Source organism: Paramormyrops kingsleyae, chromosome 23 (assembly GCF_048594095.1).
Source record: "Paramormyrops kingsleyae isolate MSU_618 chromosome 23, PKINGS_0.4, whole genome shotgun sequence".
NCBI lineage: Eukaryota > Metazoa > Chordata > Actinopteri > Osteoglossiformes > Mormyridae > Paramormyrops > Paramormyrops kingsleyae.
In genome coordinates this window covers 15,203,687-15,226,227 of record NC_132819.1, presented here as the reverse complement: position 1 = coordinate 15,226,227, position 22,541 = coordinate 15,203,687, and the positions used below count along the sequence as shown (strand labels likewise).

The window sequence follows — 22,541 nt, the reverse complement described above, 5'->3', positions numbered from 1 at the left end:
TGGCATCGCATCTAGGATGGTACAAGGCAAGGGTGAATGGCATGTCACGTAATACTGTTTTTATATTATATTATATTATATTATATTATATTATATTATATTATATTATATTATATTATATTATATTATATTATATTCATGTGGTTTTATATTACCTTTAAGTGTGCACCATTTGGAGGAGACGGATTAAAATAATCCCCCAGGAACTTTCGTTTAGTTCGTTTGTTTTTCACGGCGTTTTTTCTTCGCTGCACCATTCGGATGCAGAATTAAAGATGGCGGCCGCCTTGGTCCAAACGTGTCATGTTTCTTGTTGCGCTAATCGCACTCCACACGTTCTTTCTTGGGGAAGAGGGGGGTTAATTGCTTTCGGAACTTGCAATTCTGTTGCTCTGTATGATCCAAAGGTAAAACTTCAATTTATAATCCATTTGTGTTTGCACGTGATTCACTGTTTACATCTTGGAGTAAGTAGTAGTAATGTAGCAAGGTAGTAATGTGTATGTCAAGGCAATTGTGTTCGTGTCAGTTTGACAAGCTGAATGAAATACAAATCATCATTTGAATGTTTATCGCCAAGAAAATAGTTCACAACGTGTCTTTTTATGCAGTTGCACTCAATGAACAAGTGAGTGGATATGTTAAAATCGTTTACTTTGAATGTAAATGTCGCTGCTCTTGTACGTTAGCGAATAAGAATCATCTCCCTCCTGAATGGACATACTGGGAGGGTGAACGCAGTGCAGTGGATACACAGAGAAGACTGTGGTAAGTTAAGCATTGGTTAAATATTATGTTTTTTAGTGACATTGTTTGGGGTCTCGGTCAGTCCTTTAACTGAATGATGCATGTGATGTGACAGGTCCAGAGACTCATCTGGTATCCGGAGGATCTGACAATCACGTTATTGTTTGGGAGGCTCAAGATGAACAGAAAAGTGTTCCGGTAATCTGTCCTAGTCTGAATGCTTTACCTTTATATGTGCTATGCTTTTTCTCAACCTGTAGTTCCGTAAGGAGGGGCCTAAGTATTTCTTTGATGAGGGTTTTTTCCTCATGCGCATCGAAGTCGCAGAATAAGCCATTGTTCCAAAAATATTATTTCTAAGTTCAGAACCACCATAGTAGCTGAGAACTGCACTATAAATTTTTGCCAGCATGTATCAGTGATATGTTGATTAACCTCTGCAACTTGCTTATGTCTATAACCCTTTCTGTTTATAACCATCCTCCCCAGTGCCTGTAAGTACTCTCTTCCTGTGTTCCAGTTTGCCCTCTCTGCACAGTGCCTGGGCCACACTGCTCCAGTGTTTGCAGTGGATGCCATTTACCTGAAAGGGGAGGGATCCTCACAGATACTCATAGCATCTGCTGCTTCAGACTCCACTGTTAAAATCTGGCTGTACCAGTGTAGCCAAGGTAAAGAGTTCCCTGCAGTGTGAGCTTGCGGACAGTAGCGTTTAGGGTTAAGTTCCTCAACCAAGGGTCCGCTGGTGAATTGATTACTCTGGGCATGGGATTTGAACCCACAACCTTCCGGATAGAAGCACAGACCCAAAGCCTGCTGCACTCCTGCCCCCAGCACCCTTCAGTGCGAGTTAATTCTAAAGCAGTTTTCGGGGCCTTTTGTTGCCTCGATTAGGTTGGATTTTATTTCTGCCTTGTGCTACATCAGTGTGGTATGTCTGATAAATTATGTGTTATAACCTCTAAAATACTTTAAAAGTACGTTTTAAAAGAACGAAATTTGTTGTAATCCCTTAATATTGCATGTTGAAAACAAAAAGGGCCATTGTGGGGGGGTAGCCCTTTAAGAAGGGTTAGCTGTGGGGGTGTCTGTACCTGGAGGGTGGTGCCGTTCCCCTTGACCAATCAGCCCCCACCGGCCCAGCGTGTCTGAGACGGAGACTGACCCTCTGAGACTCAGTTTGGTGATTGTTACTAACGTGGAGATGTTGGTCTCCCGTCTGACCCGTCAGCTCAGTGCCTGCAGACGATGCCCCTCGGCGGCGGCTTCGCGATGGACGTGTCGCTAGGGCTGCTGCCAGGCTGTGCAGGTTCGCCGGCCTCTCGGGGCCTTCCAGCTCCCTCGCCTCCCCTCGCCTCGCCTTCGCCCCTGCTTACAATCTCTAAGAGCTGTTTGGTCGTGTTCTGTGGCACCGCAGAGAGCGACGTCCCCGTTAACCGATTCGGTTCCCCTTGCAGTTCCCATTCTGGCCTGCGGGGGTGATGACAACCGAGTCCACCTCTATGTACAGCACGACAGAGAGGTAACCTAATGCTGCGCTAACACAACATTACATTGAGATATATACATATCTAAGTCAGTAACGCTATTGGTCATTCTTTGGTGTTCAGTTTCAGAAGATGCACTCGCTGCACGGACATGAGGACTGGGTTCGGGGACTGCAGTGGGCTGCTGTCGGTGAGGGCTTGTTTTCTGCTCTGTGGAGTGAAACACTCTCTGCATCACAGACTAAATCTCAGCGGTGTGTCTAGACACTGTAGCAGGTGTCATCTATCATCCAGCGAGGACAAGTCTCCCCCCCCCCTGTGTGCGGAACCTCTGAAATTGTTTAGGTACCGCACGCCTTTCCGCGACACCCGTGTGAAACGGGAGGCCTTCCAGTTCAGAGGTACGGACCTTAACCCAGGATGACTTTCACTGCGTTAGAGCCTTTGACCATTGGTTAGTATGGTTCTCAGGCCTGGCAGTGTCTTATTCGCAAGGCTCCGCCCCTTTGCCGTAGCTGAGGGGGGAGGGGCAGCCATGTCTCTCCATAATGCATAAACAGGCCTGTGCTCTCTGGCATCCCGCTTCCCTGATGAAACCTGATGAAATATTGCCAGAAATAAGTTTACCGTCCTTACAGCGCAGTCCATGGTCAGGTGTGCTTATTTAGTTTTTGTTTTTTATTTTTTTATAGAAGGGGGCATTTTATTGGCCAGCTGTGCTCAGGACTGCCTGATACGGATATGGGGGGTGTTCGCTAAGGGGGCTGGTGACGACGACGACGACGGCGGCGAGGACGTGATCGGGCTGAAGGAGGATACCTTCGACGTGCAAGTGAACGGTGCGTCTCCGCACGGACCGTCGCTGTTTATCTGCTCCGTGTAAAATCAGTGTGGGATTAATATCAACTCGCCGCCACGAGTTCATTATGACTCATCGTTTTTACGGGCGATTGGTCTCAAGCCCTTAGCTCATCAGACGCATTTCCCTGTGTTTCCCTTAAACACGTCACAGTGATTAAATACGTTCATTCCCTGTGAGTTCCCAGGTCACGCTTTGCCTCCCCTTTATAAGTGTTTACATTTTTACTGTCTGTAGATTTATATTCATGGTGCCATCATGCCTTTGCCTCTATCTGAAGCACAATCTGCCAGTGACATCTGAAGGGGTCACCTTCCTAAGACGTCAGTCATGTGACGGCTCGCTGTTTACTGAGCTTCAGGGTCAGCAGGTGGCGCCGTTGATAAAGCTCGTAAATGAAAGGTGACCATCCAGCTGTGTGACTGAATGCCAGACTGGATGAGGACATGGTAGACATGCACTACATACACAGAACATCATATTTACAATACGGTTATTCATCTATTTGATGATTTTATCCACAGCGACTTAGAATATAGTGAAGGGTTACATTTTGCGTGTGCTCTCTGGAGCATATTCTTCAACTTTAACATCAAACTTAGTCCAAAAAGACCCTGTTTACATAAGAAATTCAACATGGTGTCACCGGCCTGGTTTTCTATAATCAGTTATTTGTGGTTTGCGGTGCCACATGGTGGAGTGTGAGGGCCGCGCTTCTCACGGCAGCGTGACCGTGTCTCCTGCCACAGACGGCGCAGCCCTGCGATTCGCCGTGACCCTGGAGACGGTGCTCGCCGGCCATGAGAACTGGGTCTACGGCATACACTGGCAGCCTCCGCTCGTCACAGGTAACCAAGGCGACGGACGCCGCGTTGTCACGGTGCTCGGGAGCCATCGCAAGTCCTCAGGTTTTTGTCTATTATACGTAAGGGGTTTCTCTGTAGGCCATCTGACCTCCTGGCTGGCTCAAAGCCCACAGTGAGATGTGGTTTTAATCTTCTCCAAGCTTGTGGTGCCAGAACCTTCACAGAAATGGCCCGTTTTCAGCCTTTTGTTCTGTATAATGGTTTGTATGGTGTAACGATGCTCTGATTGACTGGGACTTGCTTTGGATCTCAGTTACAGCGGTACCAGTTCAGTGTGATTGGGTTATGCAGCATCGCTGCTCGTATCGCTAAATTGAAATCATTCTGTTTGCAGTGTGTCGCAGCCGACATGCCGATTGTGGCTTGGGGGGGGGGGGGGGGGGAGTACGGCCCCCCCTTCCTTTTTCTCTTTGCAAAGCGTGCTGCAGCAGACCTGACTCTTGTCAGTCATTCCGTACTTCCTACCTGTCTCCTCTAGGTGGCAGCGTACATCAACCCACCAGCTTGCTGTCTGCATCTATGGATAAAACCATGATCCTGTGGGCTCCGGATGAGGAGTCAGGTGTGTGGCTGGAGCAGGTCAGTCTCCGGGGGTGGGGGTGGCGGTGAGAGGGTTAGCATCCATGACTTTCTCTGTCCTTTTTCTCCCCCAATAGCAGGAGGTGTAGTTTTCCTGGAAGCTTCCTGTCCCCGACATGATGTGAATATGACGTGTTCGGTGTGGCTTTTCTGATTGGTCAGGAGCCTGTCTATAAAGTAGCCCATGCTGTATACCCCGCCTCCTTTTTCTGCTGATGACCTAACGTTTCGGTGTCTCAAATGCTACTCACTAAATGGTCACCTAAGTTGCGGACCGTAGTTGGACCCGATGACACTCTCCCCATTATAGTGTGTGGCGTCCCGCGTGATGTGTGTTGGATTTCAGCGTATACCATCCCCTGCCACCACCAGCCGTGGGAAGCGGCCTGAAGCCTCATGTGTCGGGTCTCTGCACTGCGGCCACACGTTGAAATGACTCCTCTGGACTCCACGCGCATCTAGAAATTCAGGCGTCTTGCTTTCCTCAGGACAGATTTTCCTGCAAGTTACCAAAGACATTTATATGTGCCTCTACAACAATTACACACATCTGTGTGGTTGGAAGGTTGCCAGCCCTGTTGGGCCCTTGAGTGAGGCCCTTAACCTAATAAAATGCTCCTAGGGCCCTGGATAAATGGCCTGACCCAGTGCTCAGACCCCACCCTGTGCGTACATCTCGACAGAGAGCGTAATGGGACACACCACAAGCAGCATTCCAATGTACCTGTGCTTGCATAAACGGAAAATAACGCATCGTTTACAATAACCTTCAAGGCAGGAAGGTGCAAATAATTCATACTCTTACAGTTTATCTGACACAAGTCTGGTCCAGATCAACTCCAGAGATTGTTGGTTTTGGTTGACTGACAGCCTGAGCTGCTACACAGATATTTAAGAAAAAAACCTTAGCTGAAAAAATTAAACATAAGATTAGTTGCTGAATAGTGACACAGAATGCAAGGCGTGGTAATTTACAAACAAAGTCAGCTCTTTACAGGTTTCTCTGAGCAAATTCAGTCCATTTATTCTCCGTTCTGTAGCTGATTAGCTGAGGGTAACGTGCCGGCCGACTGGCCTCCCCCTAATTACCCCATTCCCAAACAATGCTCGCCTCACCATAATTAGTGTAATTGGTCAGATTTAGAGGCAAGCTGGCAACGGATTGCTGAGGAAAACACAAAATCCCTCTAACGAGTCGTCCTCCTGGGTACACGCTGCGCGGGGAGTGAGAGGTCCAGCGGCGTGGCGTAAAATCGATTGGCACGCAGGGCGTTCCTGGGGGGCCTCGACGGTGCGGAAGGCGTCGGTCTCTCCGTCAGACGGCCGGAGGGAGGGAACGGGCGTATCAGGCAAATTAGCGGGCACCTCTTGGTTATCAGTGTTGGCCCTAGGCCCCCCTCCTCACAAATGCTGCGTAGCTGGGCCAGGTAATCGAGGGCTCTGTAGTTAACTGACTAGGTAAGTTGGGACATGGATGTGGACTGGGGTGGGGGTGGGGGAGGGAGGGGAGGGTCAGTGCCTGTGGGCTGTGCAAGGAAGCCTTGAGATAAAGCATTTGCTGGTTATCTGATGTGTTCAAAGACACAAGAGCCAACATGAGGGTATCTTTTCCACTCGGAATAAGATGAGAAAAAGTTCTTCTTGAGGTTTTAACGTGCCGTTGTGCGGTCCGTCACGCTCCGGCTGGATTTTACCCTGTTTAACAACCTCGTGTTTTATATGAAACTGGGGAAAAACTCGGTTACAATAAAAGGTGAAAAGCTCCTTGTAAGCAGAAAGTTTTTTTTCCCAGTCTGTGCAGTTTTATTTGTAAACTGAATATTTATAACACAGCTAAAGTATGAGATATTAATACTCCTACTTATTCCAGTCAGCTTGATAAATCTGACAGGAAACAGGGAGGACAGGCATTCAGGTTGTAAAGCTTTCTTGCTGTAAAATGTTTGCTTCTAATTAATGTAGCTGCTTGAATATTTGTTTATATATTAATGTGTATTGCTCGCCAGTTGCAGTGAAGCACTGTTTGTTGTTTTTAAAGCGAGCCTGAGAGCAGGGAGGCCCGGTCATGCTTTTCTGCCACATTCCCAGGGAGAATGATGTCAGACTAGCGCTGATGATGGTGGCAGCGCGGCTGCTGGGAGACTCTGCTCTCATCCGCCCCTTAAAACCAGCCTTCCATTTGCAAGCTGTGCTTCATCTCTTTATTTCGGCTGTGTGCTTCATGGATTATGCTGGTTTTAGCTATGAAATATATTGTAGAAATGGGATAGGTCTCTCCTCAGTACCAACTCTGTATGATTCATGATGCTTTTTTTTTCTGGAAGTGCTTGAAAGCTTTTGTAAATAACAGATGGATGAAGCACACCCAGGATGTCGACGTCCACGTGGGTTTCTAGAATTTTCCGCGGCCGTCCTGGGTTCTGTAAGCGGTGGGGCTCAAGCCCCTGGAGAAATGTTTATCTGTTTTGCCGTCCTGCCAAAATCGCATGGTGAAAACGTGTCGCAGAAGCGTTCTCGAGGCGCGTGGGGCGTTCATCTTAGAAAAAGCCAAAGGACAAAGGGGGATGGAAACAAAAACCCCGGGTCGATGTGGGGGGGGGGGGGGTGGGGCGAGTACCAGGGCCTGATTAACCCCCCCCCCCCCTCCTCGGGCATGGTTACCGAATCAAATTTAGGAAGAAGTGTGAAGCAGAAAGCGAGGAAAGTAGGACTGGCGAGATGGATCTCTGCTGGGTCAGCCAGTGCCACTCGGGGGGTGGGGGGGGGGGGGGGGCTTGCCTGGATCCTTCTTACCATGCTTACTGCCGTCTAACTATTTCCCAGAAGATCTGTCTCGGTGAGGCGTGGGGAGGGACAGAGCCACACCCCCAGGGTTGTTGTGCTGGTGGAAAAATCACACCGTACAAGTACGTGGCAAATATGTAAATACTTGTGGAGGGAGAGAATGTCTCCCTCAGCAGGTGCTGCTGGGGACGGCTGCTCTGAATGGTGTCTCAATACTCCATGCTGCCTCCTGCTGGCTGGGAGGCCAGCCTCCATTTAGGGTCATTGACGCCCCTGGTAACAGAAGCCATCATCCCTTATATTTGTGTTTTGGGGTGTAATTATTACTCAGTAGTGCTGTCTTTGCAGCTGCATATTTCACACACGTCAGGCACATTCCAGCCTGCAGCTTCTCAGAAGCGGTGACCCAAATTATCCGATAGTGGGGGCTGCTCTGAGCTCTGCTGATGCTGACATTTTGGGTGGGTGGGGGGGCGGGGGGCGGGGGGCCCCTTGGTTCACACTTATTACTGATGGTGTTCCTTTGATTTTCCCAGCAGAATGGGAAAACCGCCCCCCCCCATACACACACACACACACCCTGATGAGATGTGTCATGACCCAAAGTTTGCCTGCTTTTCATCCCCAGGTGCGCGTTGGAGAGGTGGGGGGGAACACACTGGGATTCTACGGCTGTCAGATGAGCCCTGATGGATCCATGATTGTAGCACACGCCTTTCATGGCGCTCTGCACCTCTGGCGCCGGGATGATGCTGACCAGGTGGGGGCGCTGTCCACCACAGCCAGAGGGATAGCTTTGGCGGGGGGGGGGGGGTTGCAGTATGTTCGTTGCCGCTGTTATTTCTGTTATTTTGGGAAACGTTTAAAACATAACTGCTGTCTTTCTCTGCGTCGTCTATGTGCTGCTGTGTATCTCAGTACCAAGAATGCAAGACCGTACTCGTGGTCTTCGCCAGACCAGTCTTGCTAAATTGCCTTCCAAGAACGAACTAAGAACAAGCAATGAATCATGGGATTGGTCTCGTTCGGCAAGGATGCACCAAATGTGTCCTTGATATTTGGGGCGGAGCAAGACCAACATCCAGTGATTTTTACCATCCTCTCTGTTTGTGTTCTTAGCATTGGAAATGGTCCTCGGCAATGGAAGATGCGTACGTGAGAACATGGGTACGGTCAGGTACACCTACTGGGATTCACCCATAGTGTCACCCCTCCAGGGGAACTGGACCCCAGGGGTGGTGATATCTGGACACTCCGGCGTGGTTCAGGACCTCAGCTGGGACCCCGATGGAGATTTCCTGGTTACTGTGGGCTCTGACCAGACAACCAGGATGTTCACACCATGGAAGCGGGACAGGCAAGCTGAGGTACCCCCCCCCCCAAGCTCTCAGGGGTCCTACGTCCCTCAGGGCACCGGTGGGCTTTAGAAAGAGCATCAGTCTTCATAAGCTGTTATAGTCTCAGGCATATATGATTTTAATGGAAGATTCATGACTCCTGAGGGCTGTTAGCTGTCTGCTTTGCAGAAGATTTATTTAGGCTCGATGGTTTTGGCAGATCTTGCTGGAATGTTATTTCCGTAGTGGGTTGAAATTGCCTTTTGAGATCTCGGACAGCAAAGTCTTGCCAGACTGAGACTATTAACGTTAGTGTATCTTTACCAAATTCCCCACCTTACGGAAAACAGTGTCGGCCTGATTGTTTTCTTTCTTGTCAGGTAGCTGAAGCGTTAAATAGGGATTTGTTTGAGAATTGGATCATTATCCTGCAGTTTTGAGCGAAATGAGTGGTTTTTTTTTTCTTGCAGAATTAGAAATGAAGAAGTTAGCTTAGGAAGACTTGGGTGCTGTCTCTAGCAGGAGCGGCCACATGCTCTCTCTGGTCCTCAGGTGACGTGGCACGAGGTTTCCCGGCCCCAGATCCACGGTTACGACATGCAGTGCCTCACCATGGTGGGCCGCTTCCAGTTTGTGTCCGGGGCGGACGAGAAAGTGCTGCGTGCGTTCCGGGCCACGCGGAACTTTGTGGAGAACTTCGCCAGCATCACGGGGGTGTGCCTGGACAAGCTGTTAGCTGACAGTGTGAGTCCCTCACCCCAACCCCTCAGTTTAAGCACCACCCCCCCCCAGGCTTGCGTTGGAACCTGGTTTTCATTCTATTCACATATATCTATCCTGACGTGTGTTTCTAAGATGCATAGTACTGCATCTTGAGTGCGATCCTGACCCCCCCAATCCGTGCATTTATCTCCCATCAGGAAGCTTCCGGCCTTCCGGAAGGGGCCAGCATTCCCGCCCTTGGCCTGTCCAACAAGGCCGTGTACCGAGGTGAGCCCAGACCTCCAAGCCCCAATTCCACACTGAGCATTTTGTATTTAAGGGCATTTTATCCATATGTTCTGTTCTCGCTCTCTGGCTATTCACTCATCACGTTTCTTTCTTGCTCCGCTGCTGGGCTGATGGCGTTCGCCCCAATCTCCCGGCGCTGAGTGACCCCTCTGCTCCCGCAGGTGATCTGGCGCCCCCGAGCGACAAAGCGGAGCAGGAGTTCAGCAGCGTGTCGGATCAGTACCCGGAGTCTTACTTCCTCCCCCTCAGCCTGACATGTGCGTTCATGAAATCAGAGCTTTGTATTCCACCGAATTCCCAGATAGCACGTTAATGGGGATACATCTGATCATTTGGAACACTTTTGGAGAATTTCATTTTGCTGTTTTTTGTGACGGAGTGTAAAGAATCGGACACCTTTCGGGACCTTATGTCCTGGCAGGATTTTGGGCGGCTCTGCTGGCCGCGTTTGCTCCAGGGCGGCAGCCCGGCCGACTCCGGTTATGAATGACTGGCTCTCTCTGTGTTGACAGGTCCGCCCCCAGAAGACCACCTGCTCCAGAATACACTGTGGCCTGAGGTGCAGAAGCTGTGAGTTCCCCGCCCTCCCATTTGAGCAGAGTTGTCCCCACCTGTGCCGTCAGTAGAGGGCGCCGCTGCATAATCAGCATGCCCATGGAGCTTGGGATCGAGTTTTTTTTTTTTTTTTTTTACCGTGCCCTCGTATCTGACCAGCAAGTGAATCACACCTGGGCCACTGAGTGCGGTTTACATCCTGTCTAGAACAGAAGAGGTTGCTCTGAATAAACCAGGTTTCATTCCGCCCCCTGCTGGTGATGATTAATAGTGCAGGTGTTAAAAAAGCCTGCAGGTACCGTTTAAATGGCTCACTGTATTACATCTGCGTTCATTAATCTTCCTGGGAGTTTTAGCTGATGGTTCCATGGTGGTGTGCTTCCCTTTATTTGTTAATGAAGCGCCGTACAGTTGGGCTTTTTGGGAAACGGCCTGTTTTGTATCTCTATGGGGTCTCATGCCACATATAACGTCGGAGAGGTTTCCGAATCCAGGCCTGAGTTCCTCGAAAGCACTGCCCTCTTTCAGTCCATCATGCTGTCCTCCATGTCAGCACACTGGTTCCATGCAGACTGGAGACACCATGTGACATTTAGCTGCTGTAGCCATTAATCATTCAGAAGATTGATCGTTCGATCGATTGGCTCCGTATTAACATTCGCAGGATGACGCAAAAGAAAATGTGTGTCTATGCTGTTTGCTGGGAGCTGCACAGGTGGGAGCTGGAATCTGGATTTTGAAATTTGTCACTGGCCTAATAAACAAATGTGCCGTTTGTCGCTCAGTATCGCCTCCTCCTGGTAGCCTAAGCACTGGCGAGTTTGTCAGTAAAAAGTCATGGATTTTTTAAAAATTCTTTTAATCCCAGGGATAAATGAGCAGAGGTCATTGTTCAGCTCAGTGTCTCTCTGGCGTTCCTTCCTGAGGCAGGCCAGCAACTCATTTACGTACCCCAGTGTCACCTGGCTCTGTTACAGCTCTCACCGACTGCACATCTACCCCCCCCCCCCCCCCCGCAGGTATGGACACGGCTTCGAGATCTTCTGCTTGGCGTCCAACAGCGCGAAGACGGTGGTCGCTTCCGCCTGTAAGGTAATGAAATGCACAGCAGGTTAGGCGTCTGTGCGCGGGCTTGATATGCTATTGCTGTTGGTTTCACCCTCGGGTATAAATGCCTGGCGAGTTTGACACCCCAGTCTTGTGACAGGCGCAGGAAATCCGGGTGGTTAACCTGGTAGTACGTTGTTATTCCTGCTCGAGCTACGGGTTGCATCTGCTATCCTGAAAATAGGGCGATTGCACCAGCAAAGCATTTTGCACAGGTTTGAAAATCCAATAATGCGATCAAACGTGTAATATGAGGGCATTATAAACCCAGCCTGGAGCGTCACATGACGGTGGGGGGGGGGGGGGGGGGGGAGGGATCGAATGTGTCTCCCGGCTGTGCTATGACTGTAGCTAGTACCCTGAGGCCTCGGACCAAGCCCGGCAGGAAATGCTGTCGACTCGTTATGTGCAGTGAGGCGTGACCTGAAGCTGGGGACCAACCGGCTGTCAGATGAGGTGCTTGCATCACTTCCTGCTGAACGGCCTTTCAGATTCCTGTAGAGCAGAAAAACCATGAGCCACTTCCACAGATCTCCTGCAGCTTAAACACTGTAATCTAGTCATAGACTTATTAAATTTACTTTTACAGTTCTGGAAAATACCCATGTAACTCGTACAAGAACATTTCCAAATCAAATCAAAGTTTTTTCCCTTTTTTTTTTTTTTTTTTTTTAATCAAATATACAACAGTACAGCAGACAGTGGTACATGCAGGCAACGAAATGAAATGAGTTTCCCTGAGTTCTCCCTATACCAAGTGATTGAAATATATAATGAAAATAAATTAGTATAATAGTAAAAATATTTTTAAAAAATAATAAAACAAAATGGAAATTTGAAATTCTTGATTAGCTACTGAGCCCCATTGCCTGAGGGTAGGTATTGTTGCGGAGCCTGTTAAAGATATAGGCTTTCTTTTTGCTTTTTTTAATATGTGTACTGCACCAGCATTGGTCATATTGAGTGTCCTGCAATAATATAAATGAAATATCATTTGTCATAGTCTGAGTGCCGTTCGGCCTTGAACACGATCATTGATCAAAAGCAGGTTTTTATTTTGGACAGACATAAGCGGCTCCGTTTGGGGCTGTTCTCCCTTTTTCCGTAACACTGCTGTCTGAATGGTGGTGTTCCTCCTGCCCCCCCCACCCCCGCCCCCCTAGGCCTCCCGGCCGGAGCACGGCGCCATCTTGCTGTGGAGCGTGTGCAGCTGGAGGCAGCTGCAGACCTTGGCCTTTCACAGCCTGACCGTCACGCAGATGGCTTTCTCCCCCGACGGCTGCTTCCTGCTGGCCGTGTCCCGCGACAGGACCTGGTCGCTATGGAAGCAGCAGGATGCTGTACCTCCTGCCTCCGGTATGTCCCCTCCCCCGTCACGTGATGAGCCTGAGCCTGAGCCTGAGCCTGAGCCTGGCTTGCTGGGCCCCCCTCAGGCCCCTCGCTGCCCCTCAGACAGACAGGGTGGATCTGCTCCCTTTCTTCTCTGTTTTTCTCTGTCCTTGCATCTGCCGCGTGGAAATCTCTATCAGCCGGGCCGCCTTTTCTCTCCTCTTGTCGCCTGCCTAACCAGGTGAGACCAGCTAATCGCCGCCAGGCCAAATGGATCTGCCAGCCCCGAAATTGAGTGGCTGTCCCATATCGACAGGCGTTCACCTACTCCCCCCTCCTCCTGTTAACCAGAGTCTCTCTTTATTAAGGGTGCCTGATCTGGGGAATATAAATGTGGGAGGGGAGACAGGTGTGGCTGCCCTGTCGGTCACGGAGCCCAAGCCCCGCCTCCGGGGGCGGGGCTTACTGAGATGCTGCCATTCCCCCAGTGACACGTTGCATCTCCGCAGAGCCCACATTCGCCCTCTGCGCCCACACGAGTAAGAACACGTCAGTACATGCCCGCATCATCTGGTCATGTGACTGGAGCCCAGACAGCAAGTACTTCGTCACATCAAGCCGGGATAAGAAGGTAACAGCCGACAGGCCCAGATCCACTCGCCTTAGGGGGCATTTCTGTGGTGACGGTACGTGGAAAACACCTTTCCAGCAGTTTCATTAATCATCATTCCGTCGTTTTGATAGCATTTTATTGGGTTGCTTGCAGACGTCCCCCTCCGGAAGATGCCAGTAGCTAGAGAGAGTCGTAAAAGTTTTGACTTGGATAAGCCGACTTTTTCTGTTAAGGCTTCTGATTGGTGAGTTTGGGAGCTTGTGGGCGGGTTATCTGACCCCTATCCAACCACACAGGTCATCGTCTGGGGTGACTGCAGCCGCCTCCCTGCCACTGGGGAAAGCAGCCCCGCCTCCCTCAGTCCCTGCTCCTCCATCCTGGACGTCGGCGATTCCTGCACGGCCGTCAGTTTCTGCCCCGTCTCCTGTCGCGACGGCAGGTTGGCTGTCGCCGTGCGGCTCCGCCCCTTTAGGCCACGCCCACACGCCCCACGTCGCGCTCCGGACCGTGAGCGCGGCAGCTCCACGCGGCCTTTCCCCGAGCACCGATTTTCCCGTTAAAAAATTAATTGGTGCGCTACGACGCGCATTAAATCCGTCGATCGATTTCTGACCACTTCACTTTAACTGAGGTCGGCCCAGAGCGCGGAGCTAGTAAACAGTTAAAGCTGATGCGTTTATCGGCTGGAGTATTTCTGCTACAATGAAATAACCCTTTTCAATTTCCCCGGACCTGCATGCTGCGTGTTATAAGGACTCGACACCATTACGTTTGATATATCTGCAGTGTGTGGCACTAATAGACTGACTTTCTGTTAAGTCCACATTTGGCCGGTCCGTTCTTCACCGCCGGTTCCTTCCTTCTTCGCTTTCTTTCTACGGCCGCCCTCTTATGTTTGTCTTCCCCCAGTTACCTCCTGGCTGTGGGACTGGAGAGCGGGAGAATCGCGCTGTTTACGTGGAGACCCCTGACCGACCCATCTGCTGGAGGAGACTGGGCCGCTCGTGGAGAGCTGGACAGCTCGTATCCTTGGCTCCCAGAATGCAGTGCGGTCGCCGTCACTTCAGTCCCCTGTCTACCCTCTGTGTGCCCCCCCCAGCCTTTCGACATGCCCGTTTTACTCTGCCATCTGCACACCATGATTAGCCAATTAATCGTTTATTGAATGGTGGGGCTCGGTCGGATTTGCTGCTGATGGGAGATTCTGTGGTCAGGTGGCCAGGGGTCCGTGCAGGGGATACTGGAGGTCATGTGACCTGTACTGCTTTTTGGACAGGCAGAGCATAGGCCACACCAAGGGTCCTCAGCTACCCCTGCCTGTTATGGCTGCTGGTATGTTATGGGTCGCAACCAACCCTGTCAACCCTGTGGACAGTAGTGTGTTAATGGTTAGGGAAGCGCACTTTTAATTGAAAGATTGCAGGTTCGAATCCCAGACCAGCAAGGCACCTCTGAGGTACCCTAAGCAAGGTACCACCCCCAAGCACTGCTCCCCGGGCGCTGAATTAGCTGCCCCCTGCTATGTCACGGTGTCACATATGGGTTAAAATCAGAGGACACACTTCGTTGTTGTGCACTGTTTGCTGTGGTGTGTCAACAACGACCACTGATCACCTAATTCTAATTCAACCCTGTCAAACGATCTCTCCCAGATGCAGGTTCCGAATCCAGTTCACTGGCACCATCTCTGTGTCATGGTCATTTACAGGTTCAGCAAGGCTTTGACCCCAAACGAAGCCGACTTAAAGCAGGAGGAGCTGGGGAAGTGTTTGAACCCCCCCCTGGGGCTGCAGTGAGACCACCCCCAGATTTAATGCAGTGTGGCAGTGTTGTTATCTTATCTCAATTTAAACAGGAATAACACTAAATGAAAGTCACACTTCATTATGTGCAACCTACTTCATTTAGTAATTATCGATACAAAAAACTATTAACTAAACATGCTTAGAGCTTAAGTCACTGCTAACAGCTGCTGTACCAAGTTTCTCTGGCTAATTTCTTGAAGAAACATGATTTTTTTGGGGTAAAATATGACAGTGCTACAAGATGAATAGCAAAAAAAAAAGAAAAGAAAAATGAGGTCATTTGTTTTAGCGCTTTGAAGTTAAGTGGTTTGTACCCTCAAGATTCCCGAGTTTTCTTCCAAAGGACAGAGGTTGTTTAAGAATGTATCGTTAGCCGTGTAGCGCGGTGCTCTTAGCCTAGACGCGCTCGCCGCTTGCGTGGAGCTCTCCCGTGGCGACGCCACACTCTGCCGAGCGACGGCTGTGAGCTGGAATTACTCGGCTCACTGGATGCAGTGTTTGGACAAAGGTGCCTCTTAAGTGTCCCACTCTGCATCTGCGCCGGTTTGCCGCTGCCTCCGGGAAGTTTGTATATAGCTTTTCTGTCCTGCAGTATGACCCGCTTCACTGCCTTATTTGGAAATATAAGGAGCAGCCTTTTTGGTAATTAAGTTCAGCATTTAAAGGCGCTTCTCTCGATCTTAATGAGACACACACACACACACACACACAGCCTTCCCCTGTTGTTTAACAGTATAACATGGTTTGAAATATGCTTAGCTGACCAGTATTTGCTCTCATTGGCTGATAGTGAGTAGGAGGAGCTAAAGTCTCATTGGTTAACTTTGACCCAGGACCGTGGTCTGTTCTTGGGCGAAGCGGAGGGGCAACCACGTCTGTCCAGATTTTATACCATTCCTCCTTAATGCCACACGCCCCCCCCCCCCAGCCAAAGTCACACCCTGACGGTGAAGAGACTCCGCTGGAGGCCCCGGAGGGGCCGTGCCGGCCATGAGGACGAGGCTGGGGACAGTGGCTGGCTCCAGCTAGCCAGCGCTGGCGCTGACCACTCCGTTAAAATATTCAACGTCAACAGCCTGGCTCTGTAGGGCTCCGCTCCCTGCTGGCAGGGGTCGCAGTCTCGTCGGGCCAGATCAAGGAGACCCATCTACGGACATTTTACAAAATACCAGAATGTCCTCGGTTGGGGCTAGACCGGTTTTGTATATTGTTGTGAAGCAGGAAAATAAATCAAAGGTTATGTAAATATGACTGGACCCCTTATTTCTAGATGGTCGTACAGTGCTTACCGGGGCTGGAGGTTAGGTCTGTAGGACAGTGAAATGGCGGTTGATAGAGGAGAAGCCACCCGATGCGTTAATGAGGACTTTATCATTCTGAATCCCATGCTAAGCTCTTGCATTCTGTAGGCTCTCACTGGTGGTAAACATAGTAAGTCAGATTGGGTAAAAATATTGACTAAGCAGTTAAATTATCATGTCAGAAACCTGCTAAGATGCAGTGGAGGGACTTTGACCTCTGATATCGGGACGTGGCTTGGAAGTGTGTACAGGAAGGTTGGTTTCCTGCTCAAAACTCCAGTAGTGGGACCAGCAGCAGTGCTCACACACACCTGCCCAAGGACTGTGGGGAAAAATGACCACTCAGGAATAGCCAATCAGCTTTTGAGTTCTGAGATATGGATCTTGGCTGATTAAAGGCCAGCTGACTTAATTAATCATCGTTTGCAGGTGATTGTGAGCCGTGGTAGTGTACCGTACCGGCGTGAGTCACGGGAGATTGAAAATTGAAGTTGTTAGTCTTTGCTAATCCCAGGTGTGTTATGTGTGGCTTAATATGTGAGGGAGGCGGTGAGGCTGGAGCTGGAGTGCTGTCTGCTGCAGCCGCGGCGAGGGGTCCCCTGGGAGATCTCGGCACCGATCGCACATTTTCCAGTCCTGCTATTCGGTTAGGTCACCTTCTAAGGCTGCACCTCTAGGTGGTCGTCTCACACAGACACTGAACATCAAGCTGTCAGCCAAGACGGTTTGATATGGGTCCGGAGTGTCGCTGGTGTCCTGCCCCCTGTAGGGAGTGGTATCGCAGCTTGTTACATACCTTCCTGTTCGGCTGTTAGGAGACACACCTCTGCTCCCAGAACAGCCATAGCGGGGAAGTTCTTTGTGCTCACGACTGGCTGACTCATGACATTTAAGCATGGGCCTGGAAGCCCTGGCAGATAATGGAGCCCGAGGTGACATTTTATCAGGGGGCCTAGAATTTCTATCTACACCCCCGCTTTTAAGGTTAAGATCCCCAGGATTTGCTAATCTTTTTTCACTGCCCCTCCCAGTCATGCTAATTATCATTCGTTGTCAGAAGGTCATAAGAAGGCCGACATCCACATTGGCCCGTGTCCCCCGTGTATCATTAAAATGTCGCACCACACTTAAACATTATCGAATGACGATCGGAGTGTTACTGCAGTGGCCGTAACACATTCCCTTAAATTGGACCGGTTGCAGAGAGAAGCTCCGAGTTCAGCTGTTTCTCAGGGTGGCAGTGGAGACACTTATTACCCCCCGTGGAAATGAGAATGGAAATCGATGACATCTTCTGGCTCCATGTGGTCACAGCTGAGAGCATCACGGACGCCATTAGGTTCCTTCACTGGTAGTTGCTGCATCTTTCAGGTCTTTCGGGCTACACTGTGGTATATAAATGTCATCTTGACTGAAAGGGGTGCTGGATTGATTTTATACATCTTCTGGTTATGAGATTCCTGGTGTCAGACAGGTGTTATGCCTATGAAAGCACCCAGTAGGGGCTAATCCTGCACTCAAGGGGCCTCCCAAGACCTAGGGGTCCATTAAATGAGTCGGGAGCCTTGATAAGAACTGAAATCTTGGTGAAATGTGCACAGGCATTTCCTGGGCATTGACTCCTGACTCCAGTGTCTGATTGGTCAGATTGCTGCGAGCTCAGTTACATCACTGCGGGTCACCTGACTCCTGGCAGCACATGTCTTCCTGACAGTCATTCGGACCATCTAGCGCCGACATAATAAACATTTCAGCGTGACCAAAGCTTTGGCTTACGGGGCAGTATTCACGCAGCATGCATAGTTGTGTTTCTGTTGTTTTCCATTTCAGAAATGAGCCCGTTGAGTTACACGTGGCTTACATGCCACCATCCGACGTGTTTTTTGTTCTTTCTGAAATACTGGACTTCCTTTATGTTTTATTAATGAATATATTTCTGTGAAATTTTCTTAAACATCTGAAAGATTTAGAGTTCAGTGAGTTAAATAGCCCATGTTCAGATGGTTGTGGGCTCAGATCCACTGGCCACAAAATGGTCCTATCACTGCTGGGTTCTTGAGCATGGTCCTGCCCCAAAAGCTCTGGAGCACTGCATGCAGGCTGACCCTGCATGCCCACCCCAAATCACACCCTCAGCTGCATAAGCACGCGTATCTGTTTCTCTGATACAAAAACCAAAGATTCCCTGCATACTTATTCAAGTGGAAAACAAAGCGTTTTATTTTATAATAAACAAACTCCACCCCACATGTTCATTATTCAAGGGAAATTGTTTAAATGTTAAAACTGCACCAGCAATAGCAGCACTCATGAACATTGTGGGATATACAGAACATGTTTACAGATATCTTTTAAGGGTGTATAGTTTCAAGTCCTTGTCACCTGTAGAGAATTCCTTTCATATTTACAACAAAGCTAGACGATATGAAAGTGCACAGAAAATCCAGGCTCTGATCATAACCATTCCACTGCTTTTGTACTGTCTTCTATTCTTGTGAAAATATTGGCTATAAAATGTGGCGCTCAGTGATGTACGTCAAGCTCAAATCCCATGACAGCAGCCAAGACGCCAAGCGAGTTTTCGTATCCAGGGTGAGAGGTTCACTAAACATCCGTCTCACATCTAATGAAGCTTAACGTCTCTTAACCGTGTGGTTTGTCTTCTGATACTGGCTTCTGAGGATGCATGGTGCAGACCAAATAAATATTGAAGTAGACATTTTTCATTTCCACTTTATTTAAACATGATGTGTAAAGTAATGCCAGTCCATTACATTGAGACACGTAAATTAGCGCACTGAGCTAAAATAGACCTTAATGAATGCTGGGATGATGGAGTGACTGTGTAGTATTCATATTATACAACTCTTTATCACTATCTACTATACAATACATAGATACAGATACTGTATATTAGAATGAGTTGCAAATCTCCCCTTAATCCTTAGGAGGCATGATGTTGGGTGTCAATAAACATGGACGATGATTAATGGCGGAGATGGACGTAAGGTCCGGTGAACTGACACGTGTCCAAAATTAAAAATGGCCGGCTATTGCACAACATAACTGAGAAGCAGATTTGGAGGTACTATGAGCCCTTGATCTACCACAAAGTCCAATGCTCCAGATCCTTTATCTCTTAAAAAAAAAAGAGTGGGGTGGGGGGGGGCGGGGGACAAAACACAAAATTAAGTTACAGAAGACCGGTAAATTCATAGTCCTTCGATAATGTACAGTTTTTGGCATCAGAAACATTTATGGGCGTCCTCTTGTGCATCCTAGATGTGTAGGATAACGTCAAGCATGATTCCTAGCCAGCGTAATTCATCGCTTGCGTGATTTATGCGTCGCGTGGCATTGAGTCTGTGCTACTGGTGTACACACCTCATGGGCAAGAGTGCTGGAGCGACTCGGACGAATGGATCAGAACTTCGGCTTGGAGGGTCACCGATTCGCCCCTGCCAGCATCCCTTGTCCCTGGGGCTGTTATAGGATAAACTCGGGGGTGAACGACTGAGCCGAACGGCTCCATAATGGTGGCTCACGGCTCAGTGTGAAAGACCGTTGGAAATCGGCAAAAACAGAGGTAACTTTATACGAATTAAACGTCGTTTTTTTATTATTATTATTTCATGCCATCTCGAAGAAGCCAAATACCAAAGATTCCATACAATCGACACCATCAGAGTATCATCAGCAAATGTACACAATCACAAATGTTATATAGAAAATGTGTCTGAGGGAACAACAAACGGCCGCGTGGCACTTCGTTACAAGTGTCCGTGCATTTCTGGTCGGTAGAGAGAGGAACCCTTGGCTTGGTAGAGGTCTGTGTTGTGCTGCATTATAAATGTTCTTTTGTCCTCTGTCCACGGTGGGGGGGGGGGGTAGGGGCGACTCTGAGAGGCTGGTCCGCACCATGCAGCTGGAGGCCTCACGGTGCAGCTGTCCCATCCTCACCTCTTCGTCGTCGCTGTCCTCCTTCTTCTCCAGCACCCCTCCTCAATCTGCCTGGCTTGCAGCGGAGGTGGACCGGTCAGACCTCCACAGATGTGTCTCCACGGTAATCCGGACTGCTTCTGCGTCAAGCTCCGAGCCCCAAAAAACCGTTTACGGGTTACAGACAATTTACAGACGCCTTGGAACCGTATAATGTTTTCTCTTTTCTTTCCAGCCAACATGAGCATATCCTGTGGCCAGTGACTACTGTAAGACAACAGGCACAGCGTTCAACAGAGTTCTTAAACAAAAACCAAGACACCGATAACAAAACTGGTCTATTTCCAAACTAGCTTATTCAGGACGTGTTTTTCGATTACATTTTGTTCATGTGATACAGGTGACAAAGAAAAAGGCAGGAGCTGTGTCTCAGGCCTAATCAGCGTGTGCTAATTAATATGTTAGCTTCGATTTTAGGCCCCGAAAATGATTTCTTAGTGAGAAGCATCTTTTCCCTGTTGCCAAGTGTCATTTGATCCGTCATAGCAACAAATTATTTTGTGTTGTTCACTTTATTAAAGAACAATCGCAACGGAGATTTCCCACTGGAAATTTCGGGCTAATGTCCACATAAATGAGCGATTCCGGGGCACCGAGCTGCAGTCGAAATTCAAAGCGGGCATTTTTCTGACCAGCCATAAACAGACTGTCTAAAATTTTTCTATAGAAAAGACTCCTATCAAAACCTTATTAAAGTCACACTGATATGCACCAAATATAAAAAAAAAAAATGCAAGTTGTCCGATGATGACGGCCTGACAGGTTCCATTTTGTTCGAGCTTTATGCTTCCTTCTTGGGATATTTCACCTACTGCAAAGTCGTTAGGAATGCATAAAGGTCAGCGGTGTCCAAATCGACCGCGGTCAGGTACTGTATGTGCTGCGGGTTTCGGAAACGGACAGCTAGAGATATTGCACATGCACACAGCGGCCTCCTCGTAGAAAGGTTTGTGATGGGTGTGGCGGCGTGACCACTGGAGGCTGCTAGGGCATCGGCCGCTCGAGGATGGGGCCCGTTGTCACCCGACTGCCCGGAAGACTGTCTTGGGTCTCGATCTCACTGGCCGTGACGCGCCTCCTGGCGTGTTCCGTTTCCGGGACCGCAATGTCCTGACGCTCATTCGGGAGGATTCACCATGAGACTGATTTAAGTGCCATGGCGTCTTGTGTTGTTCTCTCATTTTTTTTTTTTTTTTTTTTTAAAGGAACGGTGCAAATTCAGGGGAGTGTAAAACCCCACTTGTGCATATTATTACTGAACATCAGGCTAACAGCCTGATCCTGGGCTTCGCGGCGATCACACACCTTGTCCACGCCGCTGAGCTCACGCGCGTGATGCCGAGGAGCAGCACTCCGATCAAACGTCTTATTTAGTTTGTACGATTTTAAATACGACATGTTTTTGCACCCCTGCCCCACCCCACCCCCCTGCCCCTCTGCCCAAATGATGCAGATTCGCACACCCGAAGCCAGAATGTATGGTTATTTACACGTTTGTTATGGTCGCTTGTACGGCTCCCGGTTCAGGTGTTAAGAACAGCGCCTCCGGTGGCCGAGACGGAACCCAGGCGTCGCAGTGGAATACTCGAGTTTGGCAAAGTGACACGTGAACTGATATTTGTGGGACATGGGCGACCCCCCAGGTTCGCATCCCCTTTAGAGTGTCGTATCCCACTTCTGCAGTTTGTTAGTTTATTAGGGGGTGGGGGATGGGGGGGGTTGTGTATCAGGACCTCCCATGATGGGTGGGGATGTGTGTACAGGGAGGGGGGGGGCAGGGTAGGGCACGTGTTTGGAGGTGCGCACTGGGTCCCACACGCAGTCCCGCTGTTCGCTGACTACAATCAGTCCGACTGGAATATTGAAGGGGCTCGCCTACGAATGGCCGCTGCCTGGCATGACCTCACAGGCCCGAGACCATGACCCGGTAGGAGGGCGGCATGTGTCTGTGCCGGGGGCTTGAGCCGGGGCTGCCCGTCGGGCTGGCACAGCTGGCGTCCACCCCCCCTATGGAGGGCAAGTAGGCATGATGGAGGATGGGCAGCTGCAAGGACAGTCGCCTCTGTATGCTGGAAAAGAGAGAGACGTGCGTGAGACGGGGAGTCGTGCAACAGTCACATGACCACCATTTCATATTGAAGGCACAGGGACCGAACAGCCCC

At 49.5% G+C, this 22,541-nt stretch overlaps 2 protein-coding genes across 2 annotated transcripts in view; one reads left to right on the top strand and one right to left on the bottom strand.

Annotated features, from left to right (window-relative positions):
• Window positions 1-243: 243 nt before the first annotated feature.
• elp2 (elongator acetyltransferase complex subunit 2) lies at window positions 244-16,325 on the top strand. The gene is made up of 22 exons (XM_072705741.1): window positions 244-407; window positions 690-768; window positions 863-945; window positions 1,268-1,418; window positions 1,979-2,056; window positions 2,205-2,269; window positions 2,358-2,424; window positions 2,927-3,073; window positions 3,843-3,941; window positions 4,438-4,538; window positions 7,951-8,082; window positions 8,540-8,689; window positions 9,212-9,403; window positions 9,580-9,649; window positions 9,832-9,927; window positions 10,183-10,240; window positions 11,245-11,317; window positions 12,496-12,688; window positions 13,171-13,292; window positions 13,571-13,713; window positions 14,184-14,297; window positions 16,008-16,325. The coding sequence occupies exons 1-22, from the start codon at window positions 276-278 to the stop codon at window positions 16,165-16,167; spliced, it is 2,505 nt and encodes an 834-aa protein (XP_072561842.1). The 5' UTR covers window positions 244-275; the 3' UTR covers window positions 16,168-16,325.
• Window positions 16,326-21,795: 5,470 nt separating this feature from the next.
• Window positions 21,796-22,541, bottom strand: part of gabbr2 (gamma-aminobutyric acid (GABA) B receptor, 2) — a 148,895-nt gene continuing 148,149 nt past the window's right edge. Inside the window, exon 20 of the mRNA XM_023812028.2 lies at window positions 21,796-22,448. Within this exon, the coding sequence (XP_023667796.1) occupies window positions 22,283-22,448 (166 nt within the window). The 3' untranslated portion in view covers window positions 21,796-22,282. The remainder of the gene's footprint in view (window positions 22,449-22,541) is intronic.